The sequence below is a fragment of the Dipodomys spectabilis genome, unplaced genomic scaffold (assembly GCF_019054845.1).
Source record: "Dipodomys spectabilis isolate Male_0828 unplaced genomic scaffold, ASM1905484v1 ptg000021l, whole genome shotgun sequence".
Lineage (NCBI taxonomy): Eukaryota > Metazoa > Chordata > Mammalia > Rodentia > Heteromyidae > Dipodomys > Dipodomys spectabilis.
The window spans coordinates 8,248,172-8,263,982 of record NW_024870698.1 but is presented as its reverse complement, the minus strand read 5'-3'; the positions used below and the strand labels follow the sequence as shown (position 1 = coordinate 8,263,982).

The following is a 15,811-nucleotide window of genomic DNA, read 5'->3' as shown; positions in this document are numbered from 1 at the left end:
CTGAGATGCTCCAACTCAGTCGTGAATGAAGATCAATATCCATTTAAAAATGGGAATGTAATGTACTACCCAAGCAACTAAGAAGTACTGGCAACTACTAGAATGTTTGAATTTATTGACAAATGCATGTGTTCTAACTCTGATGTGTTAAACAGTTTGATTCAGCTGACAGTCATTTTAAAATGGGAAATTAAGATTGTTCTTCAAGGTCTTGTGGCATACTTTGCAAGAAAAAAATAAATCCTAAAAGGAAAGATGTTCCCACTGAGCTCCCCTGCTCTTAGCAATACTGATGAGGGCTGACAGAAGCTTACCCCAACACAGACAGACAACATTCAAAGCCTTAACAAAGACTACACTGATTGGCAGCGCAAGTCCAGTCTGGGCTTCCCATTGAGATTCCATGTCACAAAATGAAATTCTAGCTACTCAGGAAGCTGAGATCTAAGGACTGTGATTCAAAGTCAGCCCAGGCAGGAAAGTTTATAAGAATCTTATCTCCAGCTACACACATACACGCACGCACGCAGGCACACATAGGCACACATTCCACACACACATACAAAGCTAGAGGTGGTAAAGTGGTTTGAGTAAAAAAGCTAAGGGACAGCACCCAGGTTCTAAGTACAAGCCACAGAACCAGCACAAAAATAAATATATAAATGAAAAAGAGAAACAGATTATACTGGAAATTCCACTTGTTTGTTTGTTTCAAATGACAGCTTTTCTTTTTTTCATTTGACTAGAGATAAATGGAGAAAAAAATAACTGCAGTCAGTATGATTTTTGTTTTTGCCAGTCCTAGGGCTTGAACTCAGAGCCTGGGCGCTGTCCCTGAGCTTCTTTGTGCTCAAGGCTAGCTAGCACTCTACCACTTGAGCCACAGCCCTACTTCCTGTGGTCAGTATGTCTTAAAAGCTGATTGTGTAGTAGTGATACCAGCTATAAAAATTGCAGAAAGAGCACACAAGAGAAAGCAGTTAGGCCACTGAGGACAACTGAGGCTGAGAAATGTCTAAACCAAGCATTCAATGAGTGGGCAAAGGACTCCTGGCTTGATGGCTGAGTTTCAGTGGAACTAACTGTACACTGAATGGAGTGACTACTAAGGGGTGTTTCACCTAAGCTCAGCCTCTCTTCAAAGCCCCCATAGCAGCAACAGGAATGCTGCAACCAACAGCAAGAAGTTAACAGTGTGCCAATAGTGTCAATGCTCCCCCATCTGTGGTAAGTGCTCTAACAGCTTCATCCATGACTTGATAGAAAAGGGAAAAGAGATGAAGACAAGAAGAAATTGCTTAGCAACACAGGAAAGGGCCCAGAGACAGGGCAGAGGAGATAATTATCACAGTGTGACTTACACTGTGTGATAGACCCAAATTTTTGGTGAATTTAAGGTGAAGGAAAGGGAGAAGGTGGGAGCCAGTACAAGCACAGTTGTCTCTCATACTGACAGCAATGAGCCAGAGAGCCAAACCCTGAAAAGACAATTGGAAAAGCAATGAACAACATGCTGAGGCAGAAAAGTTAACTCTGAAAAGAAATAATCCACTAAAACGTGGTTATGAGAAGCAAAGACAGGCAGAAACATACTAGCCCATCGTTTCTCATTTAAAGACAGATAAAGACAAAGAAAGGATTCGATTATGGTTTAGTGAAGTACTGAATACTAAGCTGGGTAATGGTGGCTAACACCTATAATCCTAGCTACCCATGAGGCTGAGATCTGAGAATTACAGTTCAAAGCCAGCCTGGGTAGGAAAGTCTGTGATTCTTTTCTTTAACTAAGCCTCAAGTGCCCTGCCATCTGAGTGAAGCGCCCTCCCCCCTTTTTTCTTTAGTTATCTCAGGTAGAGTCCTCCATTTTGGGCAATCTCGGACTCTTCCTCATACTTTGTCCTCCTGTATAGCTGGGACCACAAGCGTACCCCACCACCTCTAGCTTAGTGAGTAGGGTCCTGCTAACTTTCTGGGTGGTATGGTTGCCAACCACCATCTTCCCGTCTATGCTTCTCAAGTAGCTGGGATTACAGGAGTGAGTCACCATGTCTTACTTTTCTTTAAGGCAGGATTACACTACACAGCACAGTCTGACCACAATCTTGCTTCATCCTCCAACTGCTGGGATTATAGGGAAATGCTCCACATTTAGCACAAATACAGTTCTCTAAAAAGCTATCTTATAAATGAGTTTATATAATTAAAATACATGAGAAGACAACTGTGAACTCTGAGTACATCAACTCGAGATCCATCCACACACAGGAATGAGTCACTAGTCACAAGGTGAAGGCGTAGTATGAGAATAATTTGTTTAGCTTTGACTAACAAATGCAATTGTGCTATACAGTATACACTATGTGGAAAATGAACTGTGTAACTTGTGGTCAGGGACAAGAGAAGGAAAAGGGGAGTGGGGGGCAAAAGAAGGGGCAACACTGTCCAACACAATAAATGCACTCCATTCCCTGACTTATGAAATGGTAACCCCTCTGAACAATACCTTAATTATAACAATAAAATTATATTTTTTGTTTTCAAAATTTTATTATTATTATAAAGGTAATGTACAGAGGGGTTATAGCTACATAAGTCAGATAATGAGTATATTTCTCTTTGGACAATGTCACCCCTTCCCTTGCTTTCTCTGCATTTTTTTCCCTTCTATCCCCCCAAATTGAATTTTTTTTAAAGCCAAAATTTCAGTAAGATTTAAGATACTACTGAAAAGTTTTAGAGGGTAACAGGTTTGAAACCTTAACGCATACAAAGGATTTAAGAAAGCACAAGAACATTGATTAGAAAGTGATATAGTGAAATCAATGACATTACACTGAAAAAACTCCATCTTCTACCTATCTGTCTTCTAAAATCTGAGTGCTACAGTCTCAAACCGTATGGATCAGCTAATGCACAAGTTAGTACTTACCTTTCCTATGAATACTGTTCACATCTAATACATTCTTCTTCGCACTGAGTAATCTTTCTATCATCTGAACTCCTCCTCTAGAATTTTAAGTTCTTTCTGAACCCTCAACAAATACCTGATGGATGTTGGTTGAAGGCTTCAGGCAACAAGACCCAAGGTTACAGGTCACTAATGGTTTAAGATGTTGAAAACAATTTTATTAAAACATGCTCTCGAGGTTGGGAAGGTGCTCAGTGGTAGAGTGCTTGCCTTGCATGTATGAGACCCTGGGTTCAATTCCTCAGGACCACATAAGCAGAAAAAGCCAGAAGTGGTGCTGTGGCTCAAGTGGTAGAACACTAGCCTTGAGCTGAAGAGCTCAGGGACAGCACCCAGGCCCAGAGTTCAGGCCCCACAACTGACAACAACAACAAAAAAAAAATACTCAAGGATCAGCTCTAGATACATGAATTTATAGCTCCCCCAAAACAACTTTTTGGAAACCCATTAGTAATTTTTATTTTAGCCAGTGTTTTGTTTGACCATGAAATATGTATCTAAAATATTCTTTTTTTTTGCTAGTCCTGGGTCTTAAACTCAGGGCTTGGGCACTGTCCCTGAGCTTCTTTTTGCTCAAGGCTAGCACTCTACCACTTGAGCCACAGCATCACTTCTGGCTTTTTCTGTTTATATGGTAATAAGGAATCAAACCCAGGGCTTCAAGCATGCTAAGGCAAGCACTCTACCACTAAGCCACATTCCCAACCCTCAAATATTCCTCATCAGTACCGGAAACACAGCTCAGTTTGTACAACACTTGCCTCACATTCATGAGGCTCTGAGTTCCATCCTTATTCATGGAAAAAAAAATGTTACATTGTATTCTGGCAGTACAAAGTTAAGAACAGTGAATCGTGGTTAGTTCTAGACTAATCATGCAGAGAAATAACGTCATTTGCACTTTTTTGGGAGTGTTTAACTGAATCATCAATATCTTTAGGTAGTTTAATGAAGAACTAGAAAGTAAGTAAAAATGTCATTATACATTACAACTGTAATTCTAAAACAAATACTACCAAAAGAAAAGGAAAAAAAAAAAAAGCAAGAGTGCTGGTGGCTCATACCTGTAATCCTAGCTACTCAGGAGGCTGAGATCTAGGATCACAGTTCAAAACCAACCACAAGCAGCCAAGTCTATAAGTCTCTTATCTCCAATTAACCACCAAAAAGCTTGAAATGGAGTTGTGTGAGTCAAATGGTAGAACTCTAGCCTTGAGCAAAAATTAGCTCAGGAAAAGTGCCTAGGCTTTTTAAGTTCAAGCTCCAGAGCTGGCACCAAAAAATAAAGAGCAAGAGGGTGGGTCATGGGAGAAACCATAGGCAATGTTCTTCTACTTCCTGCACCTTCAAGATTCTATTTCTGTTTTCTTAACTTATAACATCACCATGATGTATGTCTATATAACTCCTTACCTTTCATCTCATATTAAAACATTAGACATCATTTACTAGTTACTATCTGCCTAGATGTTTAAAAAAGTTTGCATTAAGAATCAGTCAAGGGAAGGTGGCTCAGTGGTAGAATGCTAGCCTTGCATGTATAAAGCCCTGGGTTCCATTCCTCAGCACCACATAAGCAGAAAAAGTCAGAAGTGGCTGTGGCTCAAGTGGTAGAAAAGCAGAAAAAGCCAGAAGTGGCTGTGGCTCAAGTGGTAGAGCGCTAGCCTTGAGCTGAAGAGCTGAGGGACAGCACCCAGGCCTGGAGTTCTGGCCCCATAACTGCCCCCCCCCAAAAAAAAGAAAAGAATTCATCAAGTGAAAGTTTGAGTTACAGCTCAGTTATCCTTGCAGTATGAACTTTGAGGTACCTAACTTCAGCAAGCCTCATATTTTCTCATCTAAGTAAGTCACACCCTGGTGGGATTAAATATCATCTCATGTGACCCATGCAACATGGTGCCCACCTCACAGTAGTGCTCAGTTTACACTTTCCTTGTTGAATGGATTCCCATACAGGAAGTAAACAGCACTGGTAAAGGGAGTTAAAGAGCAAACACAGTGCCTTAAGGAAAGCCTCACCCATCAATGGGCTCTAAAATCTAAGCAACCCAGAAAAGATTCTTTACACAGATCAAAGCACTCCTTGGCACTTAGCAGGATGATGTCTCAGGATCCTGAATCCACCAGCTGTGAAAGTGCACCTGTCTGTCACAGCAACCCAGACCTGGGGCTTTTCAGGGCTGTCCTCCAGCATGTAAAGCACCATGCCTGTGATACAGACACTTGGGGCTTGCTGAAGAATTGAATCTAGCTGGGTGCTGGTGGCTCATGTCTGTAATTCTAGCTACTCAGGAGGTTGAGATCTGAGGATCATGGTTCAAAGCAAGCCCAAGCAGGAAAGTCCATGACACTCTGATCTCCAATAAACCACCAGAAAACTGGAAGTGGCACTATGGCTCAAGTAGAAGAGCATTAGACTCAAGCTGAAGAGCTCAGAGACAGAACCCAGGCCCATGACCGACAAAAATCTATAAAGCTATTCCAATCTACCCAATAAAACATTAGAATAATGTCAATGTCAATGTCAATTTTCAAGAACAGATACTTTCAGCTTTTTACAGCTTCAACATTTTTTTAATTTCAAAAAAGAAACATTAATAAATCTTAATGACATTGGATTTGGCAATGGACTCCTAGCTACGTTATCCCAAAAGCAACAAAAAAAGGAATTTGATAACTTCATCAAAATTAAATGTCTGACCCAGCACAGTGGCTTAAGCCTATGATCCTTGCTCCTTGAAAGGCAGAGATCAACAGATCTATTTGAGACCAGCCTAGGCATAAAAGTCCATGTGAATCCATCTCAATCAACAGCTGTGTGCAGAGGCACACACCTAATATCCCAGCTACAAGGGAAGTGCAATGGTTACGAACAGTAATATGTGCCTGTCATCTCCAGGGATAAGGGAAACAAGTAAAAGAAACACAGTTCAGGCTAGCTCATGCATAAAGAGACCCTACTTAGAAAATAACGAATACATAAATGACAAGTTTTATGATTGTGTGTGTGAGTGTGTAATAGAAATAAATTTAAAAGAACAGGGAGAAAAAAACATTATACCTAACACTGAAAAAAAAAAAAAAAAGCACCACTTCAGTACCTTTCCACACACTGTATCCGGGAGAGTGGTGGCTGACAGCTTTGGTTATAAGCTTCTCGGGCAGCAAGTCTAGCTTCTGACAACTGGAAGAAAGTAGAAAACATATTTTTATTCAGTTATTAGCTCGTTTTTTTGTTGTTGTTGTTGTTGTTTTTGGGGTCCGGTCATGGGCCTGAACTCTGGGCCTGGGCACTGTCCCTCAGCTCTTTAGCTCAAGGCTAGCGCTCTACCACTTGAGCCACAGCGCCACTTCCAGCTTTTTTCTTTTTGCTTATGTGGTGCTGAGGAATCAAACCCAGGGCCTCAGGCATGCAAGCCAAGTGCTCTACCACTAAGCCACCTTCCCAGCCCTATCAGCTTGTTTTGAGAAAGGGTTTCACAGGGCTGGGAGTATGGCTTAGTGGTAGAGTGCTTGCTAGCATGCATGAAGCCCTGGGCTCAATTCCTCAGCACCACATAAACAGGAAAGGTCAGAACTGGCACTGTGGCTCAAGTGGTAGAGTGCTAGCCTTGAACAAAAAGAAGCTCAGGGACAGTGCCCAGGCCCTGAGTTCAAGACCTAGGACTGGCAAAAAAAAAAAAAAAAAGGTGGGGGAGAGGGTTCACCAGATGCTCAAAGCTGGCCTCAAACTCCTGTCTTGATTTCCAAAGTATTGGGATTATAGATGTGTATTACCACAATCCTTTTCTCTTCTCTCCCCTTTCCTCTCATTCCCTGTTTCCTTTACCTCCCTTCTTCCTTTCCTTTTCTCTTCTTTCTCTTTTCTTTCTCTCTGTGGGATTAAGGATCAAACCCAAAGCCTCAAGCATTCTAGGCAAACAAAACTCATTTGATGAACTATCATATTTGCTACTGATCTCAAAAAAGAGGTATCACATTTATTTTAGATGGAGACACTTCAGGAAGTGAGGCTTGGCTGGAGAAAGTAGGTCATTGGGAAAATCTTTAAAGGTTCTGATTTCCACCATCACATCCTTCTTCTCTGCTTCCTATCTGCCATAATAAAAAGCTACATTTGTCACAGTGACCAAAAAAAAAAAAAAAAAAAAAATCAAACACAGAAAGTATCCCCCCAAAATTCCTATTTTTGAAGCCTAAGCAAGTTAGAAGAGTGGAACCCTTATAAATGGAATTACTATCCTTGAAAGAATGATACTCTTCCTTCCTCTTTTCTCCCTGTCCTCTCTTTCTCCCCCTGAAGATGCACAGTGAGAAGACAGCCATCTGCAAACCAGTAAGAAAGCCACAAGCCAGGCAATGGATTTACCTGGACTTCCCAAGCTCCAGAACTGTGATTAATAAAGGTTTGCTGTTTGAACTACCTGCCTATATTGTGTTCCTATGACAGAAGTTAGAGCGAAGACACAGAGAATCCACTACTCAATATTAACATCACAGGGGAACTAAGTCTTTGAGACATAAAGCATCAGAGTAAGCTCAAAGTATTAACTCCAGTCTCCCAAATCCAAGCACATGGTACCTTCATTTCTCTTCATATAATGTTCACATTGCATGTCTTTTAAGTGGTCTGGAAATTCTGAAAAGTTGAAAAGTTTCTGAAGTCTTTTTTAAAAAATTGTCATACCTTTTCATCTTCCCACTGGAAAAAACTACAGTCTCTTCTATCTCTACAGGCTGAGCAGGCATAAAACCTCCGTGTTTCTTCCTTCCCTTGGTTCACCTTTACAAACAGAAGAGTGGGTCCTAGTTCCAGAACAGGGGAAAAAAATGTCAAACGCTAGCCATTTATAGCTAGTTCTTAATTTTCACTGCCTAACTAAAATTTGTTTAGGTTTTGTACACAACTGATCATAATGAAATCTACCTCTCTACTTTTGTTGCTGTTCCGAGACTGGGACTCGAACTTGGTACCTCACAGTTCATTGGCTGGCAATTCTAGTCAACTGAGTCACGTCTGATGTTTTCTCTTCTCTCTCTCTGTCTCTCCCCACCCCCCTCCTTCTCAGTCACAACACTCAGGCACTGACTACTTAGAAATCATTTTCTAAAAACGTATCTCCCCAGAGAACAGGGAGCGCTGCCATCTCTGGAGCGGGTACAAGCGGTTACCTGGGCCTTTACTGCAAGTTAAAGAAAAAACTTAAGTTGGTCTCCAGGCAAAAAGTCTTTTATCTTCCATGGGGATTACTCCACAGCGTCCATTCCTTTGGCCTACCAAGGCCCAGTCCCCAAACAGATGGAACAGCCCTGGAGTCAAAGCAAAGGAAGGAAGGACTCCTATGAGGGTTTCTCAATAGGCTGAGAGCCCAACTTTAGAAAAGGGGGCGTTTTCTGAGCCCCCCTGAGCGGGGAGCAGAGGAAAAGATGGCTTTTCTGCCAGAGAAAAGACCTGAGAGCCACCAGCACATCCAGGCCAACCCAGGCCCGGGCCCCAGCCAGCCAGGCTGAGCCAGACTCCGACCCACCGTGAGGGCATAGCGGGGCAGGGGCGGCAGGACCCGAAGGAAACACCACCTCCACGCCTGAGCTGCCCGAGCACCCCGTGCTCCCGTCAGCTGCCCCAGCTTCCAGGCCACCCCTGGAGGCCGCCATCTTTCCGCCGCCGTCCCGAAAGCCTCTGCCGGAACCGAGGAGGCGGAAAAAGCGCGCCGCTGTGACCCGCTGCGTCGCACAGCGCCTCCTCGCGTCTGGGAGGATCTAGGGAGGGGGCCGCCGCGATGGAGGCCACGCCCCGAAAACTAGTCCCCGCCCACCTGGAAGGTGTTTGGGTTTGGTTTTTTTTCCTAAGTAGTCTCTAGGGACAGGATGTTTGTTGGACCTGTGCTAAGAGCTCACCTGTATCCATTTTACCCTAAGCACCTGTAAGCAGCCCTCTTTTATACAAACATAGCCAAAGTCCGGTGCTGATGGCTCACGCCTGACATCCTAGCTACTCAGGAGGCTGAGATCTGAGGATCCCTGTTCAAAGGCAGCCGGGGAAAGAAAGTCCATGCCCCTCTTCCTTTCAATTAACTACCAGAAAACCAGAAGTGGAGCTGTGGCTCAAAGTGGTAGAAGCTAGCCTTGAGCAAAAAAGCTCAGGGACAACACCCAGGTCCTGAGTTAAAGTCCCAGGACTAACATTTAAAAAGTATATTTATATAAATGTGCATGTGTATGTGTATCCAAGAGTTAAGTCAATCTTTGGGGGGGGGGGGGGGGGAACATGGTCAGACTGTAGGTCCTAAAGAGAAGGAGAAAGGGAGGGAGAGAAGAAGGGCGGTTCCAGTTTGAACCGTTTGACAAGGTTTCATTTACAAGACATAAATGTACAAAAATCAGTTTTATTATCATGCACTACTGATGACAAGAACAAAATTAAAAGTAGAATACCATTTAGAACTGGTCAAAGAAATGAAGTATGTAGAAATCTAGCAGACTATGTAGAGGACTCATGCATAGAAAACTACTAAATGTTGGTGGGGAGTCAAGGAAGATCTAAGTAAACAAAAAATATTGTGTTCATTATTTGGAAGCCTCAACATGAGAATGAGGCTGACTCTGCCCAGCTTTAGTGCATATAGACTTATGGCAGAGATAATATTATTCTGAAGCTTATATAAAAATCCAAAAAGCACTTAAAATAAAGAGGGTAGATGTCTTCTATCTATCCAAGATCAAGATATACCCACAGTAATCACACACACACACACACACACACACACACACACACACATGCATGCATGCACACATGCACGTATGCACACACATAGACAACAAAAGAGCACAACAAAGGTTGATCCAGATAACACAAGTGAGAAAGTACCTCAGAATGAGGGAACTATGAAGGTCTCAAAAACATTCCCTCTTTTCCTGAAGGAGTAAGTGGAGATAATTATCAACCTTATGTTTACACTATCATGTGTCACCCAACAAGGACATGTTCAAAGCAATGTATCACAGGGTGATTTTGTTGGTGAGCATTATAGACACAAATTGAGAAGGCTACAATGACAGCAGGGAACTTTTTTTTTTTTTTTTTGGTCAGTCATGGGGCTTGAACTCTGGGCCTGGGCACTGTCCTTCAGCTCTTCAGCCAAAGGCTAGTCTTAACACTTGAGCCACAGTACCACTTCTGGTTTTCTGGTGGTTAATTGGAGGTGATTGTCCTAGACTTTCCTGCCTGGGCTGGCTTTGAACCATGATCCTCAGATCTCAGCCTCCTGAGTAGCTAGGATTACAGGCATGAGTCAATGTCACCCAGCCAGGTGACATAATTTCATGGGACCACTATTATGTGTGTGACCCAAATGTCATTATGACATATGTGATAACTGAAGGTAAAAAAAAAAGACTTTGCCCCCCCCCCAAAAGACTGATATTTGCTGAGGGGGTCCAGATTCTAAGTTATGAGGGTTTTCTTTCATGACTTTAGTGTTTCGGATTTTCTTTATTGTGGTGGGAGTGGGTTGGGGGGGGGGGGGAGGAGGAGAGGGCTGTACCAAGGCTTGAACTCAGGGCCTTGAGACTGTAGCTTAGCTTTTTGCTTTTTAGCCCAAGGCTGGTACTCTGTCACAAACAAGTTTCATGGACTTTTTCTGTCTGGGCTGTCTTGAATCATGATTCTCAGTTCTCAGTCTCCTGAATAGCTAGGATTACAGGTGTGAACCAATGGTGTCTGGTCAGGGAAAACTTTTTTTTAACTAGTCTTGGGGCTTAAATTCAGGGCCTGGGCACTGTCCCTGAGCTTCTTTTGCCCAAGGCTACCACTTGAGCCACAGTGAAACTTCTGGCTTTTTTTGTTTAAATGGCACAAAAGAATCAAACCCAGGACTTCATGCATGCTAGCCAAGCACTCTACCACTAAGCCATATTCCCACCTCCAGGATAAACTTTTTAAGGCTTAGGCCTGGCGTTGCTTCCCCCATACTCTTTTGGGCAAAGTCAAATGGCCAAACATGGCAAAGTTCCACAGTGAAGGATGTGATCAAGAAGGGGAGTGGAGGGGTGTAGGACACAATGTACCATAGAGGCACTCTTCACTGGGGTAAGCAAGGGGCCAGTGGCACTTTTTCCGGCCACTTAAGGACATGACTTTCCATGCAGTCAATAAAAAGAAAACAGAAGAGACAGGAATGTGTGAAAATACCATATGAAGTCCTAGATCCAGCTATGCCTGAAGTTTTTGTTACTTGAGTCACAAATTCCTTCCTCTCTTTAAACCAGTTTGAGATGGGGTTGGTCCTGTCACAGCCAGAAATGCTGACTAATGTTCTATAGCTGCAGTCACAACGTTGGGGGCAGGAGGCGTATCCATCGACGTGGCTTGATGCACATTTTCAGCCCAGATTAGCAGCCTTGATCTTCTGCTATAATCCAGGTAGATTATGGACCTAAGTATACAGGCCACTTCTTTTTTTTAAGGGGAAATGTTGTCAGGACTGACCAGCAACAAGAAAACACTGCCAGGCACTTGTGGCAAATGCCTGTAATCCTAGCTACTTAGGAGGCTGAGATCTGAGGGTTGCAGTTCCCAGCCAGCTCGGTAGAAAAATCAATGAGATTCTTATTTCCAGTTAACCAGCAAAAAACTGGAAGTAAAGCTGTAACGCAAGTGGAAGAGTGCTATCCGTGAGCAGGAGAGGAAGAGGCCCTCAGTTCAAGCCCCAGTACAGAAGGGAGGGAAGGAGAGAAGAAGAAAGGAGAAAGAAAAGAGACCGAGAACCTTCCCCTGGTGCTCTCTGCTCCCCAACTCTGTATTCTGAGGCTGAGGACACTGACATTGGCCACTCCAAACACACACACACAAACACACACACACACACACTCACACTACATGTTTAGGATGCCAGACATGAGTGGCTCAAGCCTGTGATCTCAGCTACTCAGGAAGCTGAGATCTGGAGGGTGGCAGTTTGAAATCAGTCCAGGCAGAAAAGTCTATGAGACTCCATCTCAAAAATAACTAACAAAAAGCAAGGCTAGATGCATGGGTCAAGTGGTAGAACACCAGCCATGAACAAGAAAACCAAGTTGAGTATGATGCTTGTGGGTTCAAGCGCTGATGCTGGCAAAAATGGTGGGAGCAGGGGGAGAATGCACACAAAGGTGATACATATGGCGCAGTAGCTTCTTTCTGGATCATTGGCATGGTTGGGCCATGTGTGTCACTGTGGAGGTCCAAGCTGAAGGGACAGCAGGAACCTAGATCTCCTTGTAATAACAGCAGAGACACAAGAAAGCAGTCCCTCTGCTGAGTGCATCTCCAACTTCATTTCTGCCTGGAGAGCCATACCTGAGGCTGTGGGAGCTGGAGGTAGAGGGGATAGAGAAACTATTTCCCCAATGGTGCTCTTTCCTGAAAACTCTAGCATAGTAGCCCTGGTTTCCAATCATGAACAAAAACTTCCTCTTGGCATTCTAAACTCCAAGGGCTCATTATATGAATGTTCCTAGTTGAGTACTGGTGGCTCATGCCTGTAATCCTAGCTACTCAGAAGGCCTGAGATCTGAGGATCCAGGTTCAAAGCCAGTCCGGGTAGACAAATCCTTGACATACTCTTATCTCCAATTAACCAACAAAAAGCTGGAATTGGTAATGTGGTTCAAGTTATAGAGTGCCAATTATGAAAGAAAAAGCCAAGGGTATGAAGCCCTGAGTTCAAGGCCTACCGCTCGCACACACACACACACACACACACACACACACACACACACAAAATGTCCCTGCTTCTAACGATGTCACTGTAACTTAATCATATGGTCATGCTCGATTATTTATACATGAAATAGGTATTTCATTGCAAGTAACTATGTTTCTATTTTTTAGTATTGACAAACAGGTGGTTAGAGCTTGTAAACTATTAATTTCATTTCAACAGAGATTTGCAAAGTACCTTTTCTTTTTTTTTTTGCCAGTTCTAGAACTTGAACTCAGAGCCAGGAAGCTATCCCTGAACATTTTTTGCTCCAGGCCAGTGCTCTACCACTTGAGCCATTGATCCACTTCTGGTTTTTTTGAGAGACTTATCAGTCTCTCACAGACTTCCCTACCCCAGCTGGCTTTGAACTGAGATCTCTAGGTCTCAGACTCCTGAGTGACTAGGATTACAGGCATGAGTCACCAGTGTCTAGCTGCAAAGTACTTTTAAGACATCTTGTAGCCAGACACCTGTGGCTCACACCTATAATCCTAGCTACTCAGGAGGAGGAGATATGAGGATCACGGTTCAAAGGGAGGCCAGGTAGGAAAGTCCAAGAGACTCTGATCTCCAATTAGCTACCAGAAAACTGGAAGTGGTGTTGTGGCTCAAGTGGTAGAGCACTCACCTTGAGCTGAAGAGCTAAGGAACAGTGCCCAGGCACAGAATTCAAGCCCTATGACTGACCAAAAAAAGGAGGGGGGGGGCAGGAAGAAATCTTTCCTCCAATTTCCTCACGACTAGGAACCTGGGGGTAACCAGATGTCATCAAGCACCAGGCGGGACAGGGGACTGAGTCAGAGATACTGCCTGCCCCCTGCCTTTTGTACTCTCCCTCCTAGTACAAATTATCTTTAGGCAAGCAGGATGCATCTCTGAGCCTCCTCCTGTGTACTGTGGAGGTAATGACCCTTTTTGGGTAACAGCAAGAGTTGAAGGGGTTCACTAGTGTGACATTCAGAACCTTGGAAAAAAACAGATGACACACTGACTTGGGATACCAGGGATCCAGGGCTAGGCAGTACTGGGATTTGAACTCAGGGTCTTGTGCCTGAATGGCTGCTGATCTATCTCTTGAATCATACCTCCACTTCTGGCTTTTTGCTAGTTATTTTGGAGATGAGGCTCTAGGACTTTATTGCCGGGCCCAGCTTCACTCCTCCAGATCTTAGCCTCTTGATAGCTAGGATTGCAGGTGTGGGCTACCAGTGTCCAGCTATGGGAAACTCTTGAATCCAGCACCTGGCAAAAGAAACAACACTGGAAGCACTGCCCAGACTGAGGACAGGGCAGTAGCCACCCTAGCCCAAATCAGAACTGTAGTTGAAACACAATTCCCAATTCCCTTGAACTATTGCAATTTAAAGTAATACTTGAAGGGCAGAATAGCTTTCTGGAAAGTTCCCCAAACCACACAGATATAAAGAGTGTGTTGTTCTCAGGGATGGTATCCAAGTCCCACCCTTGGTTAGACCGGTTTCCAAGCCAGGAATCAGCTAGTATGTTAGTACAGGTCTTACCCTGGGGCCCAGGCTTCCCTTCTCAGATGGCTCTTGATTGTCAGGAGGGAATTGTAAAACTTAAACCACTCTGCAGCAGGGCTGGAGTCAAAGGAAAAATAAACACATCTCTTGCTTTATAGAGATTAGCAACTGCTTTTGAAATCATCTACTTTCAATTTCCAGATCTTCAAAAAAGGCACAAGATTTCCAGAAACATCAGACAATGACCACCAGGGCCAGCATTGCATCAGCTGGATGTGGGAGCCAGAACACTACCTTTGAGGTCCCTCCCAGGGACCTCAAGGGCCTTCTGTCTCTTCCAGATGAAATACCATGTATGAAGGAAGAGAAAAGTATATGCTGTTTCATGATTCCAAATTTGTTACTGTGCTCCAAGGATGACACCAAGTGTAGAAATACATATTTGTGTAAAAATAATTCGCACTCCCAAATGCTTGGGTGCAAAGTGAATACACCACCAAAAAGACTAATATCGCCTTTTTCACAAAACCAACCCCACTTCCTCCTCTGAACAAACTTCTGAAGTGACAGCAAACAGTATCTTTTAGGCTGCTGGCCTTATCCAGCCTGCCCACATCAAGTCTAAGCCATTGCTTGTGCTTTGCTAGTATATTCCTCTTTATCACCGCTCCATTCTCCCTGCTTCTTCTTTTCCAGGAGACATCTGGGATTCCCAAACAGCTAGCTTGGTCAGGGAAGTCCTTTAGACTGATCTCAAAGGAAGGAGGAGGAGGAGGAGGAAGAAGAGGAACATTATCCTAGAATATCTGTGTGGGCCCAATGTAATCACTGGATCTTTAAAAGTAAGTGGTTCGGGTAGGTAGGAGGAGGAAAGGGCTATAGGGCAAGGAAATGGATTCTCCCAGGAGCCTTCCAGAAAAGAGCACAACCTTGCTGACAGACTGTAACTCACTGAGACCTGTCAAGATTTCTAAGCTGTGGAGTTACAAGTGAGTAAATTTGTGTTGCTTCAGGCCACTAAGTTTGTGACAATTTATTATAGCTGCAATAAAACACTAATAATGGAAACCTTTTGTTTTTCAACGCTGGGTGTGATGTTTTTGCTGTCAGATTTTTGTGGTATATTATTTGCTCTTGTGTTACTTCTGAAACATGTTTTTAACTCTAGTATTTCCTGAGCTCTGGCAGCTATTTTATTTCTTTCTGTTGCTTGCCCATCTCATTTAGAGACTAATACTGTTCTTTCTTAGCTTCTACCACTTTTTTTTTTTTTTTGGTCAGTTGTGGGGCTTGAACTCTGGGCTTGAGCACTGTCCCTGTGCTCTTCAGCTCAAGGCCAGTGCTCTACCACTTGAGCCACAGCGCCACTTCTGGTTTTCTGGTGGTTAATTGGAGATTAATTAATTGGAGTTTCATGAACTTTCCTGCCAGGGCTGGCTTTAAACTGTGACCCTCAGATCTCAGCCTTCTGAGTAGCTAGGATTACAGACATGAGCCACTGGCACCCAGCTCTACCACTTCTTAAGTTCCTTCAGTATATTTTAAAAATTAGACTGAGGCTAATCTAGCTACTCAGGAGGCTGAGCTCTGAGGATCATTGTTTTGAAGCCAATCTG

The 15,811-nt window shown here is 43.5% G+C and overlaps 1 protein-coding gene across 3 annotated transcripts in view; it reads right to left on the bottom strand.

The window, feature by feature from the left end:
• Positions 1 to 8,634, bottom strand: part of Zcchc4 (zinc finger CCHC-type containing 4) — a 37,013-nt gene extending 28,379 nt beyond the window's left edge. For 2 of the 3 annotated variants that reach the window (XM_042674797.1, XM_042674798.1), the window contains exons 1-3: positions 8,497 to 8,634; positions 7,656 to 7,774; positions 6,070 to 6,152 (exon numbers count right to left, since the gene is read on the bottom strand). In XM_042674797.1, coding sequence (XP_042530731.1) covers positions 6,070 to 6,152; positions 7,656 to 7,774; positions 8,497 to 8,623 — 329 coding nt within the window. In that variant the 5' untranslated portion in view covers positions 8,624 to 8,634. The remainder of the gene's footprint in view (positions 1 to 6,069; positions 6,153 to 7,655; positions 7,775 to 8,496) is intronic. The other variant, XM_042674799.1, reaches the window with a different exon arrangement.
• Between the last annotated feature and the right edge of the window lie 7,177 nt (positions 8,635 to 15,811).